Source organism: Ptychodera flava, chromosome 20 (genome assembly GCF_041260155.1).
Source record: "Ptychodera flava strain L36383 chromosome 20, AS_Pfla_20210202, whole genome shotgun sequence".
In the NCBI taxonomy this organism is placed as follows: Eukaryota; Metazoa; Hemichordata; class Enteropneusta; family Ptychoderidae; genus Ptychodera; species Ptychodera flava.
Window position 1 is genome coordinate 32329426 of NC_091947.1, and position 23944 is coordinate 32353369.

Sequence of the window (23944 nt, forward strand, 5' to 3'; positions counted from 1 at the left end):
AGCCGAAGACAAGCAGACCAAACAAGTTGCCAATGCTAGGATACATGTGGAACGGGTGATAGGTCGAATGAAGGACTTCCACATCATGAGATCTGAACTTCCATTAGATATGTTTGATTTATTCGATCATATTGTGGGAGTGGTGGCAGCTCTCATAAACCTTCAACCGCCAATCGTGCCAATCAACAGCAGGTGAAATACCACCCATACCAAATGGCCCTTTTCAGGGCCACCAAATCCTCAAAAAAGAGAACTACCGTAATAAAATAAAAATTGAAGGTACTTTTCACCCCACACACATACTTATACTAACTACTGTAAATATAGGGAAAGTATACACATACTTGTGCAACTAGCTGTGGAAACGCAGCTATCTGTTGGCAGGGTAGCGGGTATTGCTATGTGGGTCAAAGGTCCACCTGTGGTGGGGTTGACCTTTGACCTGCATAGCGATGCCCACTACCCCGCCAACAGATAGCTGCGTTTCCACAGCTATTGTGCAACCTACTGGGAAAAAAGGTAAGTACTAGATACTTTGCTGGTTGATGATGGTTCAAAGGTTTGTGAAAATATACACACACTTGCGTAAACATCTAGGAAAAAGGTAAGTAGATACGACTTACTAATACTGACTTTGCTGGCAGACGACGGTTAAAGGTTTGTACCCATCAATGTCTCAAGTACATGGTATTTTCTTACTCGTCAATGTGCATTGAAATCTTTCAAATCCATACGGAAACAACTTCAACAAACACAAGTGACTCACACACACATTGAGATAGTCTACCAAGTTTTGAATAGTTGATTAAGACACACTTTTCTATATGGTTTAATCATTTTTTTAATGAGATTTACTCTTCTTCATCCAAATTAGTAAATTTGAAATGCATGAAAAACACTCAAAACATTCTTTCATTGAAATCTGCTTAGTACATGTGTTGGACATCATTGTACATGAATGTTAAAGGGACAAAGTCAACCATTTTTCATGAATTTTGTTTGATACAAGATACTACTTATATTGTTTGACATGTTGAAAGATAATGAATGGGTGACCATGTATATATTCGACCCCGGTCTAACACACGATATATGGATCCATCGCGAATTTGCGATGATTTCATGTATCGTGTCTAAAACCGGGGTTGAATATATGCATGGTCACCCATTCATTATCTTTCAACATTTCAAACAATATTAGTAGTATCTTGTATCAAACAAAATTCGTGAAAAATGGCCGATTTTGTCCCTTAAGTACTAAAATTACTCAGATTGCACATTTTGTGTCATGTGTGCTTTGCTATAGGTATTTTGGGCTACTTTACAATAAGAGCATCCAGTGAATTAGTTGTTACAAAGATTACATTTCCATTTCATGTTTTTTCTTTTCAAGAATATTTCTGTACCTTTAACATTAACACACTCCCAATGATACCATTGATTACAGAAATCACAGAAAATACTCATCTCAGAGGATATCTGAGGATCCTCAACACATACTTTAGTACATACTTACAGGTTATTACCCATTATCATATACCTATGCCCTGTATTGTGTCTGTACTGAGTTCAGTGACATGATTTATCATGTTGATTTGCATGTCAATAAAGTGATACGCCTTGTTGATTTGCATATGAAAGGAATGATCAGCGCGTCTTTCTTTCATTCAATTGAATATTTGCATATGAAAAAGTGATACGACCTGTTGATTTACATAACAAAGCCTGATACGGCCTGTTGATTTGCATACCGGACTACTTACATGGTGGCCCCCTAATCAAAACAAACCATGGTGCCCGTCTATGATTTTGACTTTGACTACGATATCATGTCCGATCTCCAAAAGTGGCAGGGTTTTGAAGCATAGGGAAATGCGGGGTAACTAAATAAAACACATGTGTCGATATCGGATTAACCTGCTCGCAGTGCTACCAATTTGAACAAATTAAAGAGCAGAGCATCACACCGTACGGGCACTGACAGATCGATGACAGACCGCTGTTCCGTCCGTGCATATGCACAGACCGCGCAGACGACAAGCAAAAGTGCTATCGGACATGTCAGAGGACCGGCAATTCAAAAGCACAACTTTCAAAAATATCATGTATTCATGTAAATGCGTTCTGGAAAATAATACCAAACCCAACACTTGCATGTACCGTACCGATTCGGTAGATATCCTAATGTTTGATGAACAGAGTTCAAGCATTTCTCTGCTCAAACGTCAGTGAGCCAGCTGATAGATTACGTCAGACGCTAGTATATCAATCCGCCTTGGCAAGATGACGCAAACAAATGTAGTCCATCAAGAAAAACCACAGTGAAACGTATCATATTTTAATATACGAGATTTATTCATTCAATAACGTGGGCATAGGTATATGATAAAGAGGTTATCCCTCGATATCACCTCTTGGTAGGGTCATATTGCTGCTCGTGCGGTTGTGGGCCGCATCACACTCGTCTTCGACTCGTGTGATGCGGCCCACAACCGCACTCGCAGCAATACGACCCCACCAAGAGGTGATATCGAGGGATAACCTCATAATATCGCCTGTTCCTGATGTCGTATCAGCATGCGTGTCATTTGTGCTGCGTCAGACACGAGACGAAGTCGAGTGTCTGACGCAGCACAAATGACACGAATGCTGATACGACACAAGGAACAGGCGATATTGGGTAATAACCGATATATCATATACCCATGCCCATAATTTAGGGAATTTTTACTAATAGAACGAAAAACCTTTAATTTTGAGGCTTTACTTTATTACGCCTTGCGCATAAATATCAGAATGTTTATGTGAACAGGCTTCATTCATAAAGTATACGACGAAGATGTCAACATCACGCGCGACATCGCTGCAAGTCGTCCATATCTCAATGAAACCCAAGAGAAAGACACCGGGATACAAAAATTGTCATACAGAAGAAACATTTTAAGGTGCAGTATGCTATTACAACTGTAAGCGATCAAAAACTGCTCAGCTTTAAATCTATCCAGATTTCGATCGTCGTACGGCACGGAGCTCGCGCGTAGAGGGGACGCCATTTTGTTAGTTTACCTTTAGAGTTGCCATGTCAACAATGTCGTCGCACGCGCGACATCGCTGTCACGCCACGCGCTCACTACCTGTTCGGTGGAGACCGTGCACAGTGCCGGCGCCGTGCGAACGGCAGAATGTTTGCTAGAACTTGACCAAAAAAATACCATGGGAAAACATTTCAAGACTCAACGTGATATTTCCGTATTTTGCAACCAGAAATACCCGTGTTCCCGAAGCCCTTCAAGTTTTTACGTCGGCGACATCGCTTCGCAGGCGGGAGCGGCAGCCATTTTGTTGTTTACGTTGTTTACCAACAAACTGCTAATGTAGTTCGGGAAAACTCTAAAACTGATGACGTTCATCGTGCATATCTCGACGTTTACCGTGAAATATCACGGCTGATATTTTACGTTGAACGTCACTAGGATGTAGCATATGGGCATGGGTATATGATAAATTACATATATATTCAGTAATACAAGAAGTATTCTCATTGGGATTTTCAACATGCTCATCTCTACATTCCTGTGTAACTTGTGGAGTTTGTTCAACATTACATCCTGTCATTTCAATTTCTTTCCTTACTTTTCCATGAATAAGTTCAGGAATTATTATGGACTTAAATACAACCAAACACTTTGAATATACTTCTTCCATTAACATAGGATCAAAACATATCTCTTCGAAATGTAGATTGTTGTAGGGACTTGCTGTTTTTAAAGCAAAATAACCAACTCCAGATTCCAATGAAAATAGTTGCCCTTGCACTTGAAAAAAATATGGATGATTGGATTTGAGTTTTATTTGCCCAGAAGATGTAATATGCAAACAAGAATCAGGGAGCTCAGCATATTTAGGGATGGACAAATGTCTCATTTTGTATGGATTCTTAACTTCAAGTGGACGAATCCCACAACAATCACACGTCACCAGTGCATCAGGAGAAGCAGCTATTATTGGGCATCTGGGATACAAGATTAGGCCACATTGCTTAACACTCAATTTCCTATGAAACTTGCGATTCACACGAAGAAATTGTTGAATAGCAATTCCTTCATTATATTTCCCCCAATCAGTAGCTGGTGAAGAGAAAGGAGGATTGTAATTCATGACACACTTTAAGAATGATGTATTCTTGTCACTCACAGTTCCATCTACTGACACTTTTCGTGTTACATCAAAGAGTCTAGTGGCAGTTATGCGACCAACACGATACTTATACCACATATCTGAATCAGACTGATTTACAGTTGCATCACTGACTAACTGTACAACATTAGTGTCAATTGGGTTCATAGCACTCTCTATTAAAGTTTGTTCATCACACTGTTCAGCAAGTTCTGGTAATGATGGGGGTAAAACAGGCTCCTCAATCACCGAAGTCTCCTCTTGAGTGACGACTACTTCTTGCGTGACAGAAATTTCTGATAAATCTGGGTTTTGACGATCAGGATCTGCTGCGATATTCATGTAACACAAAATACCAGCATTCCCACCGGTTACCTCACGTAGACCATCGAGATCCATATCTTCCACCTTTCTTTGTTGTCTGTCATCTATAGCCCTTGGATCATACCTGAAGCGGTTAGACTTGGACACAGTTTCCTCCACGATACAGTTACCTGCATATTTAACAAAGATGTATGGTTACTCATAAAATATTCAGCATGCCTGCTGTAGTACCTTCTATCTCATCTTCTTCTTTTCATGTAGGATAACAAAGTTTGGCTCAGGAGGTCGCCATTGCATAATGTTGTTAAAAACAGTTTCCCCTACCAACACATTGATTATAGAACATTGTACAATGGTATAAGATTATACACCTGCTTCTGTAATATGGTGTTTTGTCACATTGTAAATTCAAACATTACTGAACGTAGAGAACAATGACTTAGATGCAAAGTACAATTACTTTGCTGTCTTTGGATGCTCCCTCACAATTGACATGACAACTGTTTTTATGTGAACACCACGAAAACAAGACAATCTGATCATTTGTTTTAGAATATCAATCAGGACGATTAGGTCATATGATCAAGGAAGACTAGACCAAAAGGTATGATTTTATGATAAAATATTTCTGCTGAACTGTGATTGTCTCACTGAAAATATGCAAATTCTATTGCTTACTTGTTTGGTTTTATACCAGGACAGTACTTTGTGTCTGGAGCACAAAGCAGATTCGTAGGTTGTGTAATATTGGTTGCCTAGTCAGAATGTGAACATGTGACCACTTTTAAATACAACAGTTTTAACAGTTAGCAAAAGCTAGACACCACTGGTACGTTACTACCTCCTTTTTATTATTCTCAGTATCACTTTTAAAACTCAAGAGCACAAAGGAAGGTAAATCTCACCTTGAATCTTATGTATTGTAATATCTTCAAGAAAGGCTGGCTGGTGTATTTTTTTCGGGGTATGCCACATCTGACGCCTTTCTGTCACGGTTCTGTTGACACCATGTGCCACCAACTCGATGAGGTTGTGACACACTGCAGCAATATGCTTACATGTTCCCCTGACCCTATTGTGCAGAAAGAAAAAAGATAAATAAAATGTTACCAGATGTTATAATCTGAGATTATAAATACTTACAGTGCAAAATATTGTCTATCTCCCTTACTACATGTACCAATCAATTCATGTATATTCTAGTACATGTCAATTGACTGCTGTGTCTTGAAGTTACTTTGAAAGCTATATATACCATACCACGGACAAACAATATACATCTACATTCAGACTGGAAAAAGTTGGAAAGGTTTCTATTGTGCTGTTCCCTTACAGACTATTAAAACGCCTATGAATCTGTTCTGGTCCAATACGGGCACAAATGTTTCAAAAATGAGACGGTTAAGTCCGCCAGACCTGAGCCAGTGTAGGGATTATTTCTATCCACAACTTGCTGTGTGTATGGACTGAACTGCTTCAGAGCGATCTTAAGTTCCCTCGTGCAACAGGTATTTGTAACAAATAAACAACAACCAACATTCAATTTCTTTCGTTATGGCTGCTGAACAGAACACTACATTCTGTGACAATAGTTGGTTTGACCACCAGATCAGTCTGATCATCTCAGTCTGAGCGGACGAAAGTTTACAGAGAATGGTGAATAGAACCTGTAGAGAAAGCCTCGTTCACAAAAATAGTGCTGAAAGGGTTCTACGAAAGAGTATAAACAGGATAGCTGATCAATTCGACTGCAAGATAAAGGCACCGAAATGGAAGTACAAAGTTGTTTACAGCAACAAGCATAGGCAGTATGGAAGTACGAAAGCATTCATGTTAGCCGTTTTGTTACAGTGCTGAATGCTTGGCCATATACACCTTTTGAACTTGAGAGAGCACATTAAGCTGGCTTACACAACAAAACAGACTTAATTTTTTGTGTGTGCGTGTGGACACAAGCAGACTCAAACTACTTATCCCCTTTGTTTGCAAAACGCAAATAGTTTTCACAGAAACATTTCCAATTTTTTACTGTCTGAACGTAGTATGTGACACTATTTGTGATTTGCAGACACAGGAGATTAATAGTTAGAGTACGCTTAATGTCCACACACAAAATTAAGTCTTTGTTTTGGTATTTAAGCCTGTTTAATGCACCCTTTCAAGTTCAAGAGGTGTATATGGCAAAGCACACAGTATTGTAACAAGAAGGCTGACATGAATGATGCGGTGCTGTTGTACTGCCTGATGCTGTAAGCAACTACTGTCAATCTAATTTTTATAAATATGACTCACCCTCCAGGACAAGAACAGTAGCCATCGATAATTTGACACCTTTCTTTATGGACTAATATCCAACAGGAGTATGGGTCTGCAGATATACTGGTCTCTCTAATGACCTTGGCTTTGATGAAACAATAAGGGATATCGGCAGCAACACCATGGTATTTAAGACCATTGACATGAGAGGATAGATGGAGAGATTTCCCATCTCTCAAAGACTCCTTTCCTCTGGTCTTAATACCTATCGCTTGATTTTCTACAAAAAACCAAAATTGAATGATTTGAGCATCTCTGTTTAACAAGTCTTTACATAATAGTTGATCATGCTTTAAAAGACTGCAAAAACTAAAACTATTACTATAATTATTTGTAACTAACTAGGTATTAGAATATGAATATGAATATTGCATATGTAATCATTGTAAATACTCACTTGTTATTATTTAATCATTGACCTATAAAAAAAAGAAAAAGAACTTTAAAATGAAACAATAAAAATATATATGTAACAAACAAATAAAGAAATAGCCAAAACAGCGACTGTACCGACTATATTATACATGTACACAGAGATATCATAGCTGTAAGATCAAATGATAGTACTACATGTTATTATCGTTATAACTGAAGGAAAATGAGTAAAAAAACTTAAAAGCCCAAATTAGCTGTATCTTTTAGCATATTTTTATGACTTTACTTAGGTACACACTAATCAAAGTACCTGCTGGGACAGTATGTGCAATATTGAATGGGATAAAGATTACACTATTATTAAATGTTTGCCCACACAATGAATTGAAGTCCCATGCAAAAAAACACCAAAAAACGTGGATACTGTGCATATCTGCACTGAAGTCTTCACATAAACTGCACAGAGTAGTCCAATGTAAAATATGGGGATGAATATTTTCAACTGTTACATTGTAGGTTCTGTTTCCATTGTTATATAATCAATTGTTTAAAATGGCGGGAAATCAAAATGACCGTTAACATTTGAATATTGAATTGTCAAATGGTTTACAAAAGAATGCTTTCCGAATGTAGAAAAAGCCCGTATCTCTTCAGAGGGTTCAATTCAGAGAGAACCAGGAGAGAGTAGGGAGATAATTTGAGGTCAACAAACTCCACGGGTTACAGCTAGCTGGCAGGGCTTGACAAAAGGGTCGACATTGCTAAGGGGAGAACCATTTGATTTCTGGGGGGGTATGGAGGATTTTGAGAGAAAAAAAATTGTCACCAGGTGAGAGAGAAGAAAAAAAAATTGATCCTGTCATGGCCTGAGAAAAAAAAATTGTCATAACAGACAGAAGAGAAAAAAAAATTGTCACAATGCACCAGAAATAAGCAAATTTGGAAACCTTATTCTCATGTATTCTTTGCCGGCGCGCCGCCGTAGGCGGCCCAAATGTTTTACCAAAAGCAATTCTTATGTTTCTTTTCCCAGCACTTATGATATAAGCATGCACTACATAGGTCTACTTTACACCTCAGTACACTCAATGTTTTCCTTCCATTTTCTGACCCAAGAAATCATATTTCAGGATTTCTGTTGCAATATCTCAATGGCATAGGCACTATCTAAAGGGGACTATTTGACTTCTGTAAATTGTGAAAATTTAAAACACAAGACAGGAGTCAATAAACTAGTGTTAAAACCAATATATTATTTTCTCAATATAAATTTGTTAGAAAGATGTACCTTGACAATGAAAAATTGAGGAAAAACAAATATAATGAAATACAATGTGTGAGCCTTGTTTTTCTGACCACAAACACCGGATCGCAAACATACCATATTCAGGCTTTTCATTAGAAGCTGGCAGCTGGAGAAATGACACAAGAAGGTCACAGATTTTCCGTTCCTGTATATTCATTTGTCTTCAGTCTCTGGCAAACAGAACTGTTTTTCACAAATTGTATTGTCATTGTTGGTTGTTGAATATTGAGACTCAAAACTGATCATGCAAAAAATGTAAAAAATATCAGTCTTCAATGTCATTTTCAAACAGTTTTACCGAGTGCAAAATAAACTGAAACTCCTCTCAATTGCACCATTAAACACATCAATTTCTCAAAATTTCCAATACGAGAGGGGGAACCCCCTCTCGTGCTCTCCCCCTTGGGGTATTCTAACAGTTTCACTTAGTAAACAAATTAAAAAACCTCTCAGATTGCACCAGACTGCACCATTGCACACATCAATATCTTAAAAATTTCCATGCAAGATAGGGGAAAGCCCCTGTGACACTTTCCCCCTAAGCCTCTCTCATGTTCTCCCCCTGTACTTTCAAATTCTGCCCGGTCAGATATCCTAGTGAAAACCCTGTCATAATATCCATCCAAATTAAACAATATACTACTGTATATGATTAGATACTGCGTGATCTTTTATATCTTTATTTTATTGTGACTTTGAATTTCATTTTGATGTGTTCACCTTTTTTGAACCATCATGAGATAGCTGATGATAGTCTAGCAGGGTACATCAGGATTTGAAGGGTCTTTACTGTTGCTGTATTTTGTAAATTTTACAATTACATGTATTGGTATTTAACTTTTCTGAGTGGGGAATGGTCAAAATTTCAGAGTTAGAGAGGATGGTTACTCAAATTCATCATGGTTGGTGAAGGGGGGAGGGTCACTCGAAATTTCGGAGTTTCAGGCCGTCAATAATGACGGCTCCCTTATATACAACGCATTACAAACTTAATGACCAATAAAAAAAAAAAGAGCGTCAATTACACTGTAGCTCCCATCCTGGACTATTTAGTGTTTGTTCTCTGGTCAGATATTTGAACATGTGTGAAAGGGATAAAGTGCATGAAGTGAAAATACTTAAATGAAATGTACTGGAGACAGTGAAATATGTTTAATGTAATTATTCAGAATATAAATGGAAAAAATACAGAATTAGATATATCGAATACTGTGATACAACCATTAACTCAACAAGTCATTTACAATGACATAGTCCCCACTTGTAATAGGAGTATTAGTCTTGATGGGGCAGGAAAATGTGGTCATTAAGAAGTATCACTGGGTGTATATGTTGAGATCTATGGCACATAGGTCTATGTTGTTGTTCCCAATTTGAAACACATGAGGCATGTCTAAGTTATGGTTCTAAATCGGGAAAAAAGATCAGACCTCTAGCAGTATTGGCCAGCCAAGAAATACATATGCGCATTATAAATGAGGTACAAGATGTGACATCTTAAGGTCTAATATCCTATCAAAATTGGAGGGTATAGAACTTGTGGTTACTGAAATATGCATATATGTATAATCAAAGGTCAAAGGTCATGGAGGTCACATGACATTTTGAAAAAAAAATTATATTGCTAATTAATCCCTATATGCCAAAAATCAGATCTCTAGCTCTATTCGCTTGCCCAGAATTAGATGTGTACATAATTAATGAGGTAAAGCGTGTGTTGTCATAAAGTCTCCCATCCTACTAAATACAAAGGACATAGCACTTGTGGTTACTTATTTATTGACATAAACATATATTTTAGGTAAAAGGTCATCGAGGTCACATGACATTTAATCAAAAAATTTCTCTCCTATAGTTATCCCTATATACCAAAAATCAGACATCCAGCTCTATTGGCTCGCTCAGAATGAGATATGTGCATAATTATTGAGGTACAGTATGTGGCGTCATAAGGTGTCCAATCATACCAAACATGAAGGGTGTAGCACTTGTGGTTACCGAGTTATGGAAAAATATGTATATTTGAGGTCAAAGGTCACCGAGGTCACGTGACATTTTGTCAAAAAAATTGTTTTGCTAAGTTATCCCTATATACCAAAAATCAGACCTCTAGCTCTATTGGCTCGCTCAAAATTAGATATGCGCATAATTAATGAGGTACAATATGTGGCGTCATAAGGTGTCCCATCATACCATACATGAAGGCTGTAGCACTTGTGGTTACTGAGTTATGGACAAATCTGTATATTTGAGGTCAAAGGTCACCGAGGACACGTGACATTTTGTCAAAAAAATTGTATTGCTAAGTTATCCCTATATACCAAAAATCAGACCTCTAGCTCTATTGGCTCGCTCAAAATTAGATATGCACATAATTAATGAGGTACAATATGTGGCGTCATAAGGTGTCCCATCATACCATACATGAAGGCTGTAGCACTTGTGGTTACTGAGTTATGGACAAATATGTATATTTGAGGTCAAAGGTCACCGAGGTCACGTGACATTTTGTCAAAAAAATTGTATTGCTAAGTTATCCCTATATACCAAAAATCAGACCTCTAGCTCTATTGGATCGCTCAAAATTAGATATGCGCATAATTAATGAGGTACAATATGTGGCGTCATAAGGTGTCCCATCATACCATACGTGAAGGCTGTAGCACTTGTGGTTACTGAGTTATGGACAAATATGTATATTTGAGGTCAAAGGTCACCGAGGTCACGTGACATTTTGTCAAAAAATTGTTTTGCTAAGTTATCCCTATATACCAAAAATCAGACCTCTAGCTCTATTGGCTCGCTCAAAATTAGATAAGTGCATAATTAATGAGGTACAATATGTGGTGTCATAAGCTGTCCCATCATACCATATATGAAGGGTGGTAGCACTTGTGGTTACTGAGTTATGGACAAATATGTATATTTGAGATCAAAGGTCATCAAGGTCACATGACATTTTGTCAAAATATCCGAGATATCTGCGTGAACGGATGGACTCACGGATGGACGAACAGACAGACATGACCCAATCTATAAGCTCCTGGACTTCATCCGTGGGGACTAAAAATTGTGTCACTGCATCCTTTTTGCAATATGAATACGATGAGAAACTAAATTTTTACTTTTCGTGGCCTTATACATGGGAGTCTATGGAGATCTGCCTTATACATGGGAGTCTATGGACGTGAACTAAAAATATGCAAATTTCACCACGATTTGCCCAAATTTGGGAAAGGTCACTCCTATGCACTTCCATACCAAGTTTCAAATCAATCGGACTTGTGGTTTCAGAGCAGGAGATTTTTTGACCAAAATGGGAGAAAATTACAAAAAAATTCATGAAAAATAGCAAGTCCAAGATACTGACCCAAGATGTGCACAATCATTTCATGTCAGCCCAAAGTACTTACATGCTAATTTTTCATGTAATCTGCTCAGTGGTTATTGAGTTTTTTCAATTTTGACTGTTTTTACATTTTTTCACTTAATTTGCATATTTTTGGCAATGACAACTTCATTTGAACAAAATCTCATCTACAGCCCATCATCCATGTACACACCAAATATCAAGATGAAATGTACAGCGGTTTTGGAGTTTTTGATGTTGACGGACAGACATACAGACATACAGACATACAGACATCACAGACATACAGACATTTCCCTAGCCTATAAGAATAGCTTCCATTGCCATATAATACTATATATGCACTGCTACTCCATTTGGAAAAAAAAAATTGATGCAGGTCTGACAGTAGAAAAAAAAAATTGCTGTCACTCTAAAAGGAAAAAAAAATTTGCTCCCATACCCTCTTCCTCCATACCCCCCCCCCAGAAATCAAATGGTTCTCCCCTAAGGACGATGCATGCAAGTATTGAACACGTAAATGTTAAATATAACTAAAAATCATTATATGGTAATATAGTAACACAGGTAGCTGGAGGTCAAATTAAAGTAAATACTTTTGTCGAAGTAGCTTTCTACTCTGCTCTGCTCAACATCTGGGAAGCTGTGAGGAGAGTCCTCCCATCCGAATTGAATGCCATCGGGATCTGGCAGACGGATGACACCTTCGTTCAAAACCAACTTTTGGGCTTTGGCATCAGCGATGTCTTCAAGCTGTTCTGTGATGGGAGGTTTCCGCTGCAAATCTAGCTGCTCTGCAGCATAGCAGTTCTGCACGAGCTCATCTTTTAGGGAAACACCGACCGGAACACCCCGCGTGATTAAAAATTGCCTCAGCTCAGGCACTGTCCAGGACTGAAATTGGCGAGCTGCCGCCGGACAAGTAGCCATGATGCATGTGCTGACTGATGACCCCAAACAATCCCAGAATTCAGCGCGTCCGTCGTCATTTCCGCTATCCGCGAAAGAGACTATTGCCAAAGCATGGAGGTAGGAAGAGACTACCTCCATGACCAAACCATGCGAAATGCTTTTCTTGACAGATACGACATGTTTCGCGTTGAATCGATAAGGTCTCACGAGTTTAGTCAACCGCGTTTGGACTGTTTGGCGCATCGCAGATGAGATCGTGACGGGGACAATGATTGTGGAAATTTTGTGGGTCCCGCTGAGCCCGATAGTACGGTTTCGCTTGCCAACAATCCGATCACATGCACTCGCAATGCGTGAACCGAATGACGACGACCAGCGATAGAAACTGACCAATCTTTTTACGACGTCATTTATGCTTGCCAAAAACGGAAGCCGATGTATGATATGTACCTTCAAATTCATGTTAGCTCTGCGTACAGGTCTGTGAGTTCCCGGCGTTATACGGCCTCTTGTGGTGGAGGCCGTATGACGCCGGAAACACACAGACCGTACGCAGGCCTACTTCAATGTAAACTTTTGAAAAAAAATCGGCGTCAACATCGGCGAAAATTACCAAGATAAGAAAGCCCTGAAAGCCGCTACGGACTTCGTCGCAAGCATTTTGGTCTTGATTATTACAAATGGAGGACAAGTAAAATTTTTGAGAGGACAAGTGAAATTGAAAATCCACTTGTCCGACGGACAAGTGAACTGGAAAAAAAATTGTCAAGCCCTGAGTTTTTCCTTCAGTACCCCATGCAACTACTCTATCAATACCAAGGTCTTAAGTGAGTTACAGAAAAAGTCATAGTCTATTTGTTTTCTGCCCATATGAGTCATGATTGGCCCAAGCATTGTTGGATGATTATCAGTACCTTTGATCACAAACATTGGGTGTGGAAAGGTTGTTACAATTGTGTAAAATTCACCAAGACGAAATGTTGGATCTATACCAAGGATACATTTGTAATTGTCACTGCCACAATATCGCTTCAAATCACATAACTGTTGATTTGTGGCTGAAAATGTTTGCAGCTGTGGATTAAATTGGACTGATCTCAAAAAGTCATTTTCAGCCGCCATAGTAAACAGTTTACCATAGTCCCCAGACATTGTAGGTGCTCTGCCGCGCTTGGATTTACAAGCGTTTGTCATATTTTTTTTAGCATTGTATACTTGTCGTCTGTCCCTTGGTATATCTCCTACCGACTTGCACCCCATCACACCACCAACATCTTCTGTACATGAGCTTATTACTTTTTTTGGTGGTAAGGTTAGACATTTTTCTCGAATGTTTTGGAGTGTACTTGGCTTTGTTCTATAAAATGGTGCCCCCGCCTTCTTTTGGTTTCCATGGTTTGGAAGACTGATTTCTTTTTCAATGCCATCATCAAAGTAATATTGAATTACAACTAGAGGTAATAGTTTTCTTTCATTGTTGTACACTTTGTGTATTATTCTTTTGAAGGATGACTCGGCATGAATGCTGTAGTGTCTCATATACAAATAGGTGTTACTGGAGGTAGACTGATTTTTTGGAACAGTTTTCACTGTTTTAACAACACCATCTGCAGTTGTTACTGTAACATATGTTTGTGGACAAGAATGTCCCCCTCGCCAAATACCATTATCATCAGCACTCAAATCTCTAACATTTATACTGGTTGTATCAACCACAAAAGTTGCATTTTTTCGTACATTGGTTGGGACAGACTTACAAACTAAATCAAAACTAATTTGATTTCCAACAATTATGTTTAATACATCTCTCCTGTTCAATCCCTTGTATATATTGCTAAAAACTGGCCACTGTCCAACGTGATTATCTGTGAAAGGTTCACTTTGTTTATCAATTACTGTTCCTTGCCCATGGTGGTCACCAGTCAGCACAGGTTGTCCTTCCAAGTTTACCTCAGATGATGATTTTCCATTATGACTAGCATGAAGCAATGCTTGCCCTGCATGAGCTTCTTCACCTGTCACTGAATGGTTATGGACTACTTCTTGAGAATGTCCTAGCTCATCTTCATCACTATCACTTGGGAGAACAATAAGGGAAAATCCTGTCAATTAAGTCAGTTATGAACTTGTGACTCAAATGATATATGAACAAGGGGCTATATGACATCTTCATATACATCATTCTGCTCTGTATAAGTACATAAACTATTATTGCTTGAATACATGAATTTATGTGCTGTCAAGGCAGAAGACAAGTGACCATGCTGTGTTCAGGAAATGTGTAATATTCTGTGCATGAATAAAAAAAACAGAAGAGACATGCATGCACAGTACCTGATTACTATGATATCATCTGCATTGTCGTGAGTCAGATCTATGACAAAATTTGCACAAATATCCATATTTTCTGTCCTGAAGAAAATGTGAAATGGAAAATGTTAAAGAAACAGTAGCTTTAACTTCTGACAATTTTGTTGTTTTTTTTATTTCCTGTGTATTATGTTTACTTGTGTACTTTTCAACATACACAATGCCTAATATTTGTTGCACAAATATTTCTTGGTTATTTGTAGTTTTGTCTTGACTAATATTCAAACGTAAACTTACAAGACTTTATTATTATAGGCAAGTCCTACCCATCCAGACACCCCAGTGAAAAGATTTTGTGTGTCATAAGCTCTTCAACATATTGGCTGCTTGTGCAACACAAAACAAATTGCTTTATTATAAACCCAACTTAGGCACTTTTTCATATTTGTACTCACTTACAAATCCTTTCTTTGGCAACCAACTTCTTCTTTACTGTCTTTGTCTTCCCACGGGAAACCTCAGAGGGTATAACCACACTCTAAAAAAATCATTGCAGACATTAATCAAGAAATCAAGCGGTGTATAATTTTATCGCTCACAACCATGGTTGCATTTCGACAAATTGAAACAATGTTTGAAAATTATAATGAGGCATATATTCTTCAAAAACAGTTCAGGTACACCATTAAAATTATGTCATACTTGACTATACTTCTACACATTTTGTTAAGAATAATACTAATGCAGTATTCTTTACAGAGAAATACACTGTCAGTATGTTTGAACTTTTCATTGACAACATAATGTTGGATTTGGATGACATATATTTTCCAACAGGAATTCATATCTATCCCCTTGCTTGCTGACTTGTTTTAACTTTTAGTGCTCATACAATGGAGAAGTTCCCCAGAATTTCCTTTAATAGAAGGTCTTTTAGCTAACACTTTTAGCACAGTAATGCTATAGGGTAATCAAAGTATGTGCAAATTAAGTCACATAAATTTGCTTGAGTACTTCTTGAGAAATTGCCTCATTATGAAATTCGTAAAACTAGGCTTAGCCTAGGAAGCAATTGATTAATAAGCCACAACCATGAAAATCTATTGAGATCTACTGGTAGATCTTATCATGACAGTGCTAAATACTTGAACTTACATGACATACAACCCCATGGTTCTGTATATGGACAGACTGACACACAGACATAGACATTACGAGGAAATAGGACACCTTTGGCGTTTTGTCAAAAAAGGAAAAACATTGGGGAATAATATGACCTGGCCTTGCTAAACATTTCACAGTCACAGCAACTTCTAGTTATATTTACCTTGTTAACATCAGAATACTTGAAACTGCAGTGAGATGGACTGATTACTATTCTTTCTTCCCAATCATTTAAAATGTCTTCTCTTTCATAATCCTCACAATCACTGCAAATATCAGTATGAAGTAAACAAGTCATTGGCAATGACATAGTCCCCACTGTAATAATAGTCCCCACTTGTAATAGGAGTATTAGTCTTGATGGGGCAGGGAAATATGGTCATTAAGAAGTATCAATGGAATGTATATGTTGAGATCTATGGGCACATAGGTCTATGTCATTGTTCGCAATTTGAAACACATGAGGCATGTCTAAGTATTTAAAGACCCATTAACAAGTGGGGACTTCGTCATCAACGATGACTTTGCAAATATTTAATATCTGAAATGGCTGCTATGACAAAGATCTGTGCCCGTGTACCCAATTTGAAAGAAATCAGTTCAGACATGCCTTAGTTATGGCTTAAAACACGAAAAAATCGTAACAGAACGGCTGCCTGGCGGCCATCTTGGATCATATTACAACAAAAATCAATATGCATATGTATGAAATAGATCAATGCCCAAATTTTAAAGAAATAGGTTGAGACATGCCTCAGTTATGGCTGAAAACACAAAAAATCATAACAAAATGGCCGTCTGGCGGCCACCTTGGATAGTATCACAAAACCAATCAACGTGCATCTGTACGGGGTAGGGTACTATCCTTGTGCAAAGTTTGAAAGAAATTGACCGTGGCATGTCTGAGATATCTGCGTGAATGGATGGACGGACGGATGGATGGACATGACCCAATCTATAAGCCCCCTGGACTTCATCCATGGGGACTAAAAACTGTGTCACTGCATCCTTTTTGCAATATGAATACAATGAGAAACTAAATTTTTATTTTTCTTGGCCTTATGCATGGGAGTCTATGGAGAACTGCCTTATACATGGAAGTCTATGGAGAGCTGCCTTATACATGGGAGTCTATGGAGGTGTAAACTAAAAAGTCCTCTAACACGGCCAAATTTGATCGCATTGTGAAACAAATCGACGTGCATCTGTATGGGGTAGGGTACTATCCTTGTGCAAAGATTGAAAGAAATTGACCAGGGCATGTCTAATTATTTGCGTGAACGGATGCAGCGGTCGGGACGGACAGACGGACATGACCCAATCTATAAGTCCCCCTTGAACTTCGTCAGTGGGGACTAAAACTAGACTATGCCTTTTTTGCAGTATTTCATTCACGATGGCATTTACCTGTGTCAGAATGTGTGTGGGTTGTTTTGTTTGTTTGTTTATTTGTTTGTTGTTGTTGTTGTTGTTGTTGTTGTTTTTTGGGGGAGACGGTGGTTCTACAAGTTCATATGAGGTGTGACTGACATCATTTCCTGAGACGCTCACCCAACTTCACACAACACTAAGGGTACCCCATGTCAACAGAACCCCTATCATCCTGTCCACATGAAAACTCTGCCACTGACAATTTGAAGTTACGAATAGTGTAAATGAACGATGCACAGCAATAAAATAAAATGAACAGGTACTGATCAGCAATTGTGCTCTGGTACAAACATATAGGCACTGCAGCACTGACATATATTCATATATGAGTTTATATGAGGAAAAACTGCTGATAAACTTACCTGGAACAGTCAAACAGTTTTCGTTTCTTTGTTTTAACCACATCATTATCACTCTTGGTGACATTTTTCTTGATTTCATTTAAATTGAAAACACAAATAGAACACTGTAAGGTTCGCATACATGAAATAAATCTGCCTTTGTATGTCCATTTCTATAAATTCGTACATGTAACCCATGATGCATCTGCACATCCAATAATATCATGGCAGCTTGGAATAGTTTTATGTTTCTCAATGGCCAGCATGTTCTACAGACTACAGTAAACTTACAATTTTATTTGCTCTATATATATGTGTGTACATAGTGTGTACTGTAGGTGCAATTAGAGGGTAAATAGCTTGTGAATTTCTGTTAAACAAGACTGTCAGCCAGTTGAACTCTAAAAGAAAAACACGGTAAACTTCACACAATTACAATATATCGTTTCACAGGAAAGGATGAAAATTCACTGTGTGGATAAATGGCTGTACAAAACTAAATTAAAAAAAAATAACAAACACATTGAACTGTACCATGGACTTTGCCATGCACATGATAAGTTATTATTGTGTAAAGTTTGAAGGCCATTGGTCTGAGTAATGACACCAGATAGACACATTGACAGTCAGAACACAATTACAAGTCCTCATCCCAGTTGTCTTGTGGGGACTAAAACAGAAGAGAAAAGAAAATAATGTCTAGGATATTTTAATTTTATAATGGACTGACCTTAGTGATGGAGACTTGCTTGGACTGGCCAAGGCTGACATCATACTCACAACATCACTCATACCGGTATGGTTGTCAACCTACAGATGAACAACTCATTGAATTTTTTGGAAAAATGGTATACATGCTTGTAAGTGGAACTTTGCTAAATTGGACATAACTGAATGATTGTTCAGTCAATCCAATACATGTAATTGAAGTACCTTATGTGTTACTGGTGGTGTCATAAAATTGATTCAGATTAATGTTTTTATATCAAGACATTCTTCATGGAATGATGCGAAACTACTTGATCATATCACAACCAAAGTCAGGCCAGGTATTTCTGCAATATTTCTGCCCAATCTGAGAAGCCTTTGCAATCATGTGCATTATGTCTATAAAAACTTGTGTATTTTAGCACACTAATTACTCTGATGGGTGCATTGGTATGAAATGTAGGTAGGTACATTAGAGTGTGGATGTACATCAACATATACAATGTTCTCATAAAATGCTTAAAGGTATAGTATGAACTGTCTGGAGCTAGTATACTCTGTGAAATTCTATATTATTTTTCCCCTGCAGAAGACTAAAGATGTATGAGCCAGTTGAGACTTAGAAAGAGTAACCTACCTGCTTTGTTGGCGATTTTGTCACATCAGCATATGAAAAAAAAATTCAACACTGCATTCTTGTTTTGAGTGATCTGGTGGCATTTCAACGACAGTTGCCTGTTGTTAAAGACAATATATACTTAAAATATGACACTTATATTGGGAAATAAATAAATGACTTGCATGCATTGTCATTTTTACTTCAATGTAACACAATTCTGAAGTGATAGCTTTTGTATGTAATATGAACATGGCAATATGCCAAATGTTTTGTGCATCAAAAACCCAAAGGGGGTCAATTTTTACCCCCAAACTGTCAATTTTTGCTGGGTACTGTCACTTGGGTGAATCTATATGGTACTTGTACTCAAAGTGATAGTCATATGTTAAACATCTACAACACTTACCTTTGCTTTCCCACACAAGGGACAACTGGACAGGGATGGTAAAACATCACTATGACAGTCGGAACATGTCCAGCTTGACATCCTGTTGAGACAATAATGTATGTTTATTATTAAACCTCTTTCTCCCAAGTTAAATAACCCCTGTGAGAAAGAGGATTAACAAATAGCATATACGTAAAAGGCACCTCACACATGGTTTGCTGTAACTGTTTAACAAAAACAACAGGATCTTTTCAGTACCTTTTGGATGCAACTAATTCCAGATTATGCTACATACAATAAATTTGAATTTGAATTTTTGGATTCGGTAAAAGTTTAAGTGTGAGACAATTTATTGGCAATTACACCCCATACAATAAGGGGGGGGGTGCACTTTGACAATATTAATTAAATGATTTTTAAAACAACAGTACATTCCATAGAAAAGCCAATATTAAGAGTCCATTCACTGTCAAGTGCAAATATAAGATTGTTGAATGCAATGGTATTTATAGAGCCAAAGAAAATGAGATACTCTTATCCTGTCTACTTGTTCAAAGAACTTTCACTGGATTTTTGTGGAGCATGTTATTGAACACATTAAGGTTTGGTGCGCCTTTTATTTCTCATCAATAGATTTCAATGAACATTTCTGAAAGGACCAAGGATTGTCAACGAAAATTAGGGTGTCACCATGGAAATTGTTGAGATATCAAATCATTAAAATCAGTGATTTTCATATTCCTATATAGGAAAACAATGGGCTGAATAATTAAGAAATAACATGGCAGAATTTAGTATTTCCCGTGAATAGATTTTGATGAAATTTCCCCAATTGAAGGATCAGTGACTGAAAAGTATATCAATAGAAAAAAATTGGGGGTCAACACCTCATTTTTTTAGATATAGCCAAAAGTTATAAAACCCTAAGACTTTGAAGTGCGCCCTCTGGAGACAAAGATGAGAAATCATGTTTCATATGGCAACATTTACAAGATAAACTCAGATTGTGAAATTCATGATAAATTATGTAACATAACAAAGAGTACAAGTAATTGACATGAATAAAGCCTTCAAATCAAGGTTACTTCAGCTTTTGAATGTTACTTACTTTACCATGAAAATCACAAGGGACATTAGTGAGGGTGTTTTGTTGCATAAAGCCACCATTTTGACTGATCTTGATCGTGCGCATCATAGGTTGCACACTATAATGGGCGCACTAAGCCTTGATACTTTACAACTTGCACAACCAAGTTGATAGGTAGACATGGCATATGTGAGGAAAATTGCTTATTTTGCATCTGTTAAAATAGTGGAGAAACTGAAGGTACAACATTTTTATTTTTTGACATTAACTGGTTGTTTCACTATTGAAGTCATTTATGCTGTTTGGCTTAATTGAATGTACTATATACAGACCTCTGAGCTCAGCACACTCACTCTACTTGTGCAGATTTATGTAAAGATTTCAGGATGACACAGGTAAGGGTAGGCTACCAGGAATTATATTTTACATATTTACGTGTTCAGCCTATATCGCAAACTTTTGTAGAGCTACAATGACTTGACATTTCAATATTTTTCAGTAATCAGAACAACATAAAATAACTTCTCACATGAAAAAATAAAATAACCCAAATAATGTCAAAGATGGCTAATTATTATTGTCTCTTTATGACCCCTCCCCCCCAAAAATTGAGTAAATTGAGAACATCGTTTGCATTATGACACCAGTGTTTAATTGCAAAAACGTAAATATGACTGATGTAAAGCAGACTAAGTCGCCTCAAGGCCCTGAGCACATGGGGCCAGGGCAGCTCTTTGCCCTCCCCCCCCCCCCCCCTAGAAGAAACAAAACACATAGGCGAGAACTGAAGTGTTGAATTGGGTTGAAAAGAATTGAGAATTGTGGGGGTTCTTCGTTATGTGAAGTCTATTTTAAAGTGAATATATTGTAACTCTGTACGCGTGCTAGCGACAATTCAATTTTTTTTTCACAATCACAGGTTGTGCACTCGCACGTGAACTGAGTGCGGGCTGCCTTTCACGTCGGCATGATGAGTTCGATTACTTCATATTGTTTTCTAACAAATTACATCGCGCAAACTAACCTTACCTGGCCTAACCCAACCTTAAGTTATTGCGCGTCCTTTCCCTCTGATGTTACATAAAAGTTAGTAACAATAGTTTTAAAAATTTACTTACAAAAATGACAGAAAGTTAGCGTGGTAGCCAGGCATCGCCATGCTTGCTCAAGTTGTATTCTCTTGTGAAATTTACAGCCCAAGTATTCAACCATTTCTCGACCGCGGAGTGACGTCAGGAGTGGGTGAAACGCATACGAGCGAATGATACAGAAATTGTGTGGAAAAAAGCAGAACTAAAAGTTATGTCATTTATGTATATTGAAACTTTGAATATTGTGTTGGTGGTTGAAAATCCGAACTTCAATTATTTGTTTTTCACGGCGCTGTGACGCAAAAATGACGGAAAAAAACCGCAAGTACCCGGATGGGCCGCGGTCGAGAATGCCCCAACACGACTAAAAAAAGTACATTTAAGTGATATTTGTCTCATAAAAATATGCGCTAAATGTTTCTTTCATTTTAAATAGTGATTTAACATATTCCTTAAATACAAAATCGAATCTTGCTTTGCCAAAATGACGAATGGAATCTTCGCAAATCAAAGCCCTTGCACTGCGAGTTAGTATGGCAGAATTTTGATACATTTTGGATAACAAAAAGGATACAAAATCATACTGAACAAAAGATGACCTGACGCAGTCGAACTTTGGGCAAGGCACACGTAGCGCTAGCGGCGTGCGTGCTGCGAAAACAATGGCCGAATTCACAGGCGCTGGACCTCGACCTTAGCTGGGTAGTCTGCTAAGTAGATCGATTTTCGGATCGATCTATTGATCCCGTAGTCGATATGCCCGCGACTGAGGTTGCAGTGGCGGGCATATCGACTACGGGATCAATAGATCGATCCGAAAATCGATCTACTTAGCAGACTACCCAGCTAAGGAGCGCCTGTGGCCGAATTAGCTGTGATATCGCAGCGGCACTTTATCGAACGCGCTCGGGTCATTGGGGTCATCGCCGATGAACCCAATGACCCGAGCGCGTTCGATACAGCCACAAGCGCCGCTTCGATATCTCAGCTTTGGCCGAATTACTATTTGTATTTTACCTCGTTGGATTTGTGCAGGTGTTTGAAGATTAAAAACCTCAATTCCAAAATGTTATGGCTTTATTTCGAGAGAGATTTGTGAAGTTCACAGCCTCCCCTGACTAAACAGGTACTGTAGTGACTGTGGGAGTACGTGTTCACACTGATATTTTCATGCCGGCCCATGATTTCGCCATGTATCACTACTTTGCAGTTCGACCGTGATTGAAGTCACTTCAAAATATTCCGTTACGTACCTAATCCATTCATTAAACCCAGTAAACCAACTGCTGTGGTCACGGACATTATTTAAATATTAGATTTTATTGAAAAAAAACTTTTGAGGTTGTGGAAATGTTGTCATTTCGTGATTTCGCGATTTCGTAATGTATCTATTTCGTTGTTCATCATAAGCCATGCGTATTTATCGTAGGATACTGTGTGCCTGTACGGAATCCCAACTTATAAAAATGCTCGGTCTCGGGCGCAGAATTTAAGACGTTCGATCTCTCAGACGTCCGTTTTCTGCATTTGGCACTTAGAGTGATGAAAATACACAAGTAAGACAACAAATACACGCAAGTTGATATAATATAAAAGCAATAACCCCCTTCGCAGTCGGGTATACACGAGATTTTGGTACAATTCTATATGTCGCGCATTGTACCAAAATCTCGTGTTCCTGCGGCGGGGGGGGGGGGGGGAATTGCTTAAAGAAACTTGCAAGGTTGAAAACCAGGCAGGTTTCATGATTTCAATTTTACGTTAAATTTAATGACCCGCATCACCTCTGGTACAGGGTAAGGAAAAATTGGATCCAGGTTAGCTTTAATTCTCAAACAGGAAGCTTTCAAATTCTCAACTATTTCATACAGAGGCGGCGATACCTGTACATACAATATATACATTCTACTTAATACACACTGATATGTATGTGCCTGTCTGTCAGTGTCTGTGTCTACCGGTATTTGTATGTATAGAGACACACACCCGCATAGGGACGCACCCTACCCCGCCAACAGATAGCTGT

General features: G+C 38.1%; 1 protein-coding gene and 2 long non-coding RNA genes across 4 annotated transcripts in view; all 3 read right to left on the minus strand.

Moving 5' to 3' along the window:
• Positions 1-22530, minus strand: part of LOC139120684 (uncharacterized) — a 37689-nt gene extending 15159 nt beyond the window's left edge. Inside the window, exon 1 of the long non-coding RNA XR_011549132.1 lies at positions 21942-22530. This is a non-coding gene — a long non-coding RNA (uncharacterized lncRNA). The remainder of the gene's footprint in view (positions 1-21941) is intronic.
• On the minus strand, positions 3293-12876 carry LOC139120682 (uncharacterized). 2 transcript variants are annotated; one of them, XM_070685208.1, is made up of 5 exons: positions 12464-12806; positions 7214-7235; positions 6793-7036; positions 5406-5572; positions 3293-4670 (listed from the first exon to the last, which is right to left on the minus strand). In XM_070685208.1, exons 4-5 carry the CDS (start codon positions 5473-5475, stop codon positions 3391-3393), a joined length of 1350 nt encoding a protein of 449 aa, XP_070541309.1. In that variant the 5' UTR covers positions 5476-5572; positions 6793-7036; positions 7214-7235; positions 12464-12806; the 3' UTR covers positions 3293-3390. The 2 variants fall into 2 exon arrangements, with proteins under 2 accessions (XP_070541309.1, XP_070541310.1); XM_070685209.1 differs by having other exon boundaries at positions 3638-4670; positions 12464-12876.
• On the minus strand, positions 15533-18128 carry LOC139119653 (uncharacterized). Its single transcript, XR_011548968.1, has 3 exons — positions 18047-18128; positions 16417-16519; positions 15533-15627 (listed from the first exon to the last, which is right to left on the minus strand). It is a non-coding gene; the product is annotated as an uncharacterized lncRNA (long non-coding RNA).
• Positions 22531-23944: the final 1414 nt, after the last annotated feature.

Excerpts from the sequence above, each read along its gene's own strand:
- LOC139120682 (XM_070685208.1), bottom strand. The coding sequence starts at position 5,475 with ATGTGGCATACCCCGAAAAAAATACACCAGCCAGCCTTTCTTGAAGAT. Across the intron at positions 4,671-5,405 it reads TACAATACATAAGATTCAAG|GTAACTGTATCGTGGAGGAA; the intron begins GTGAGATTTACC and ends TTAAATATGCAG.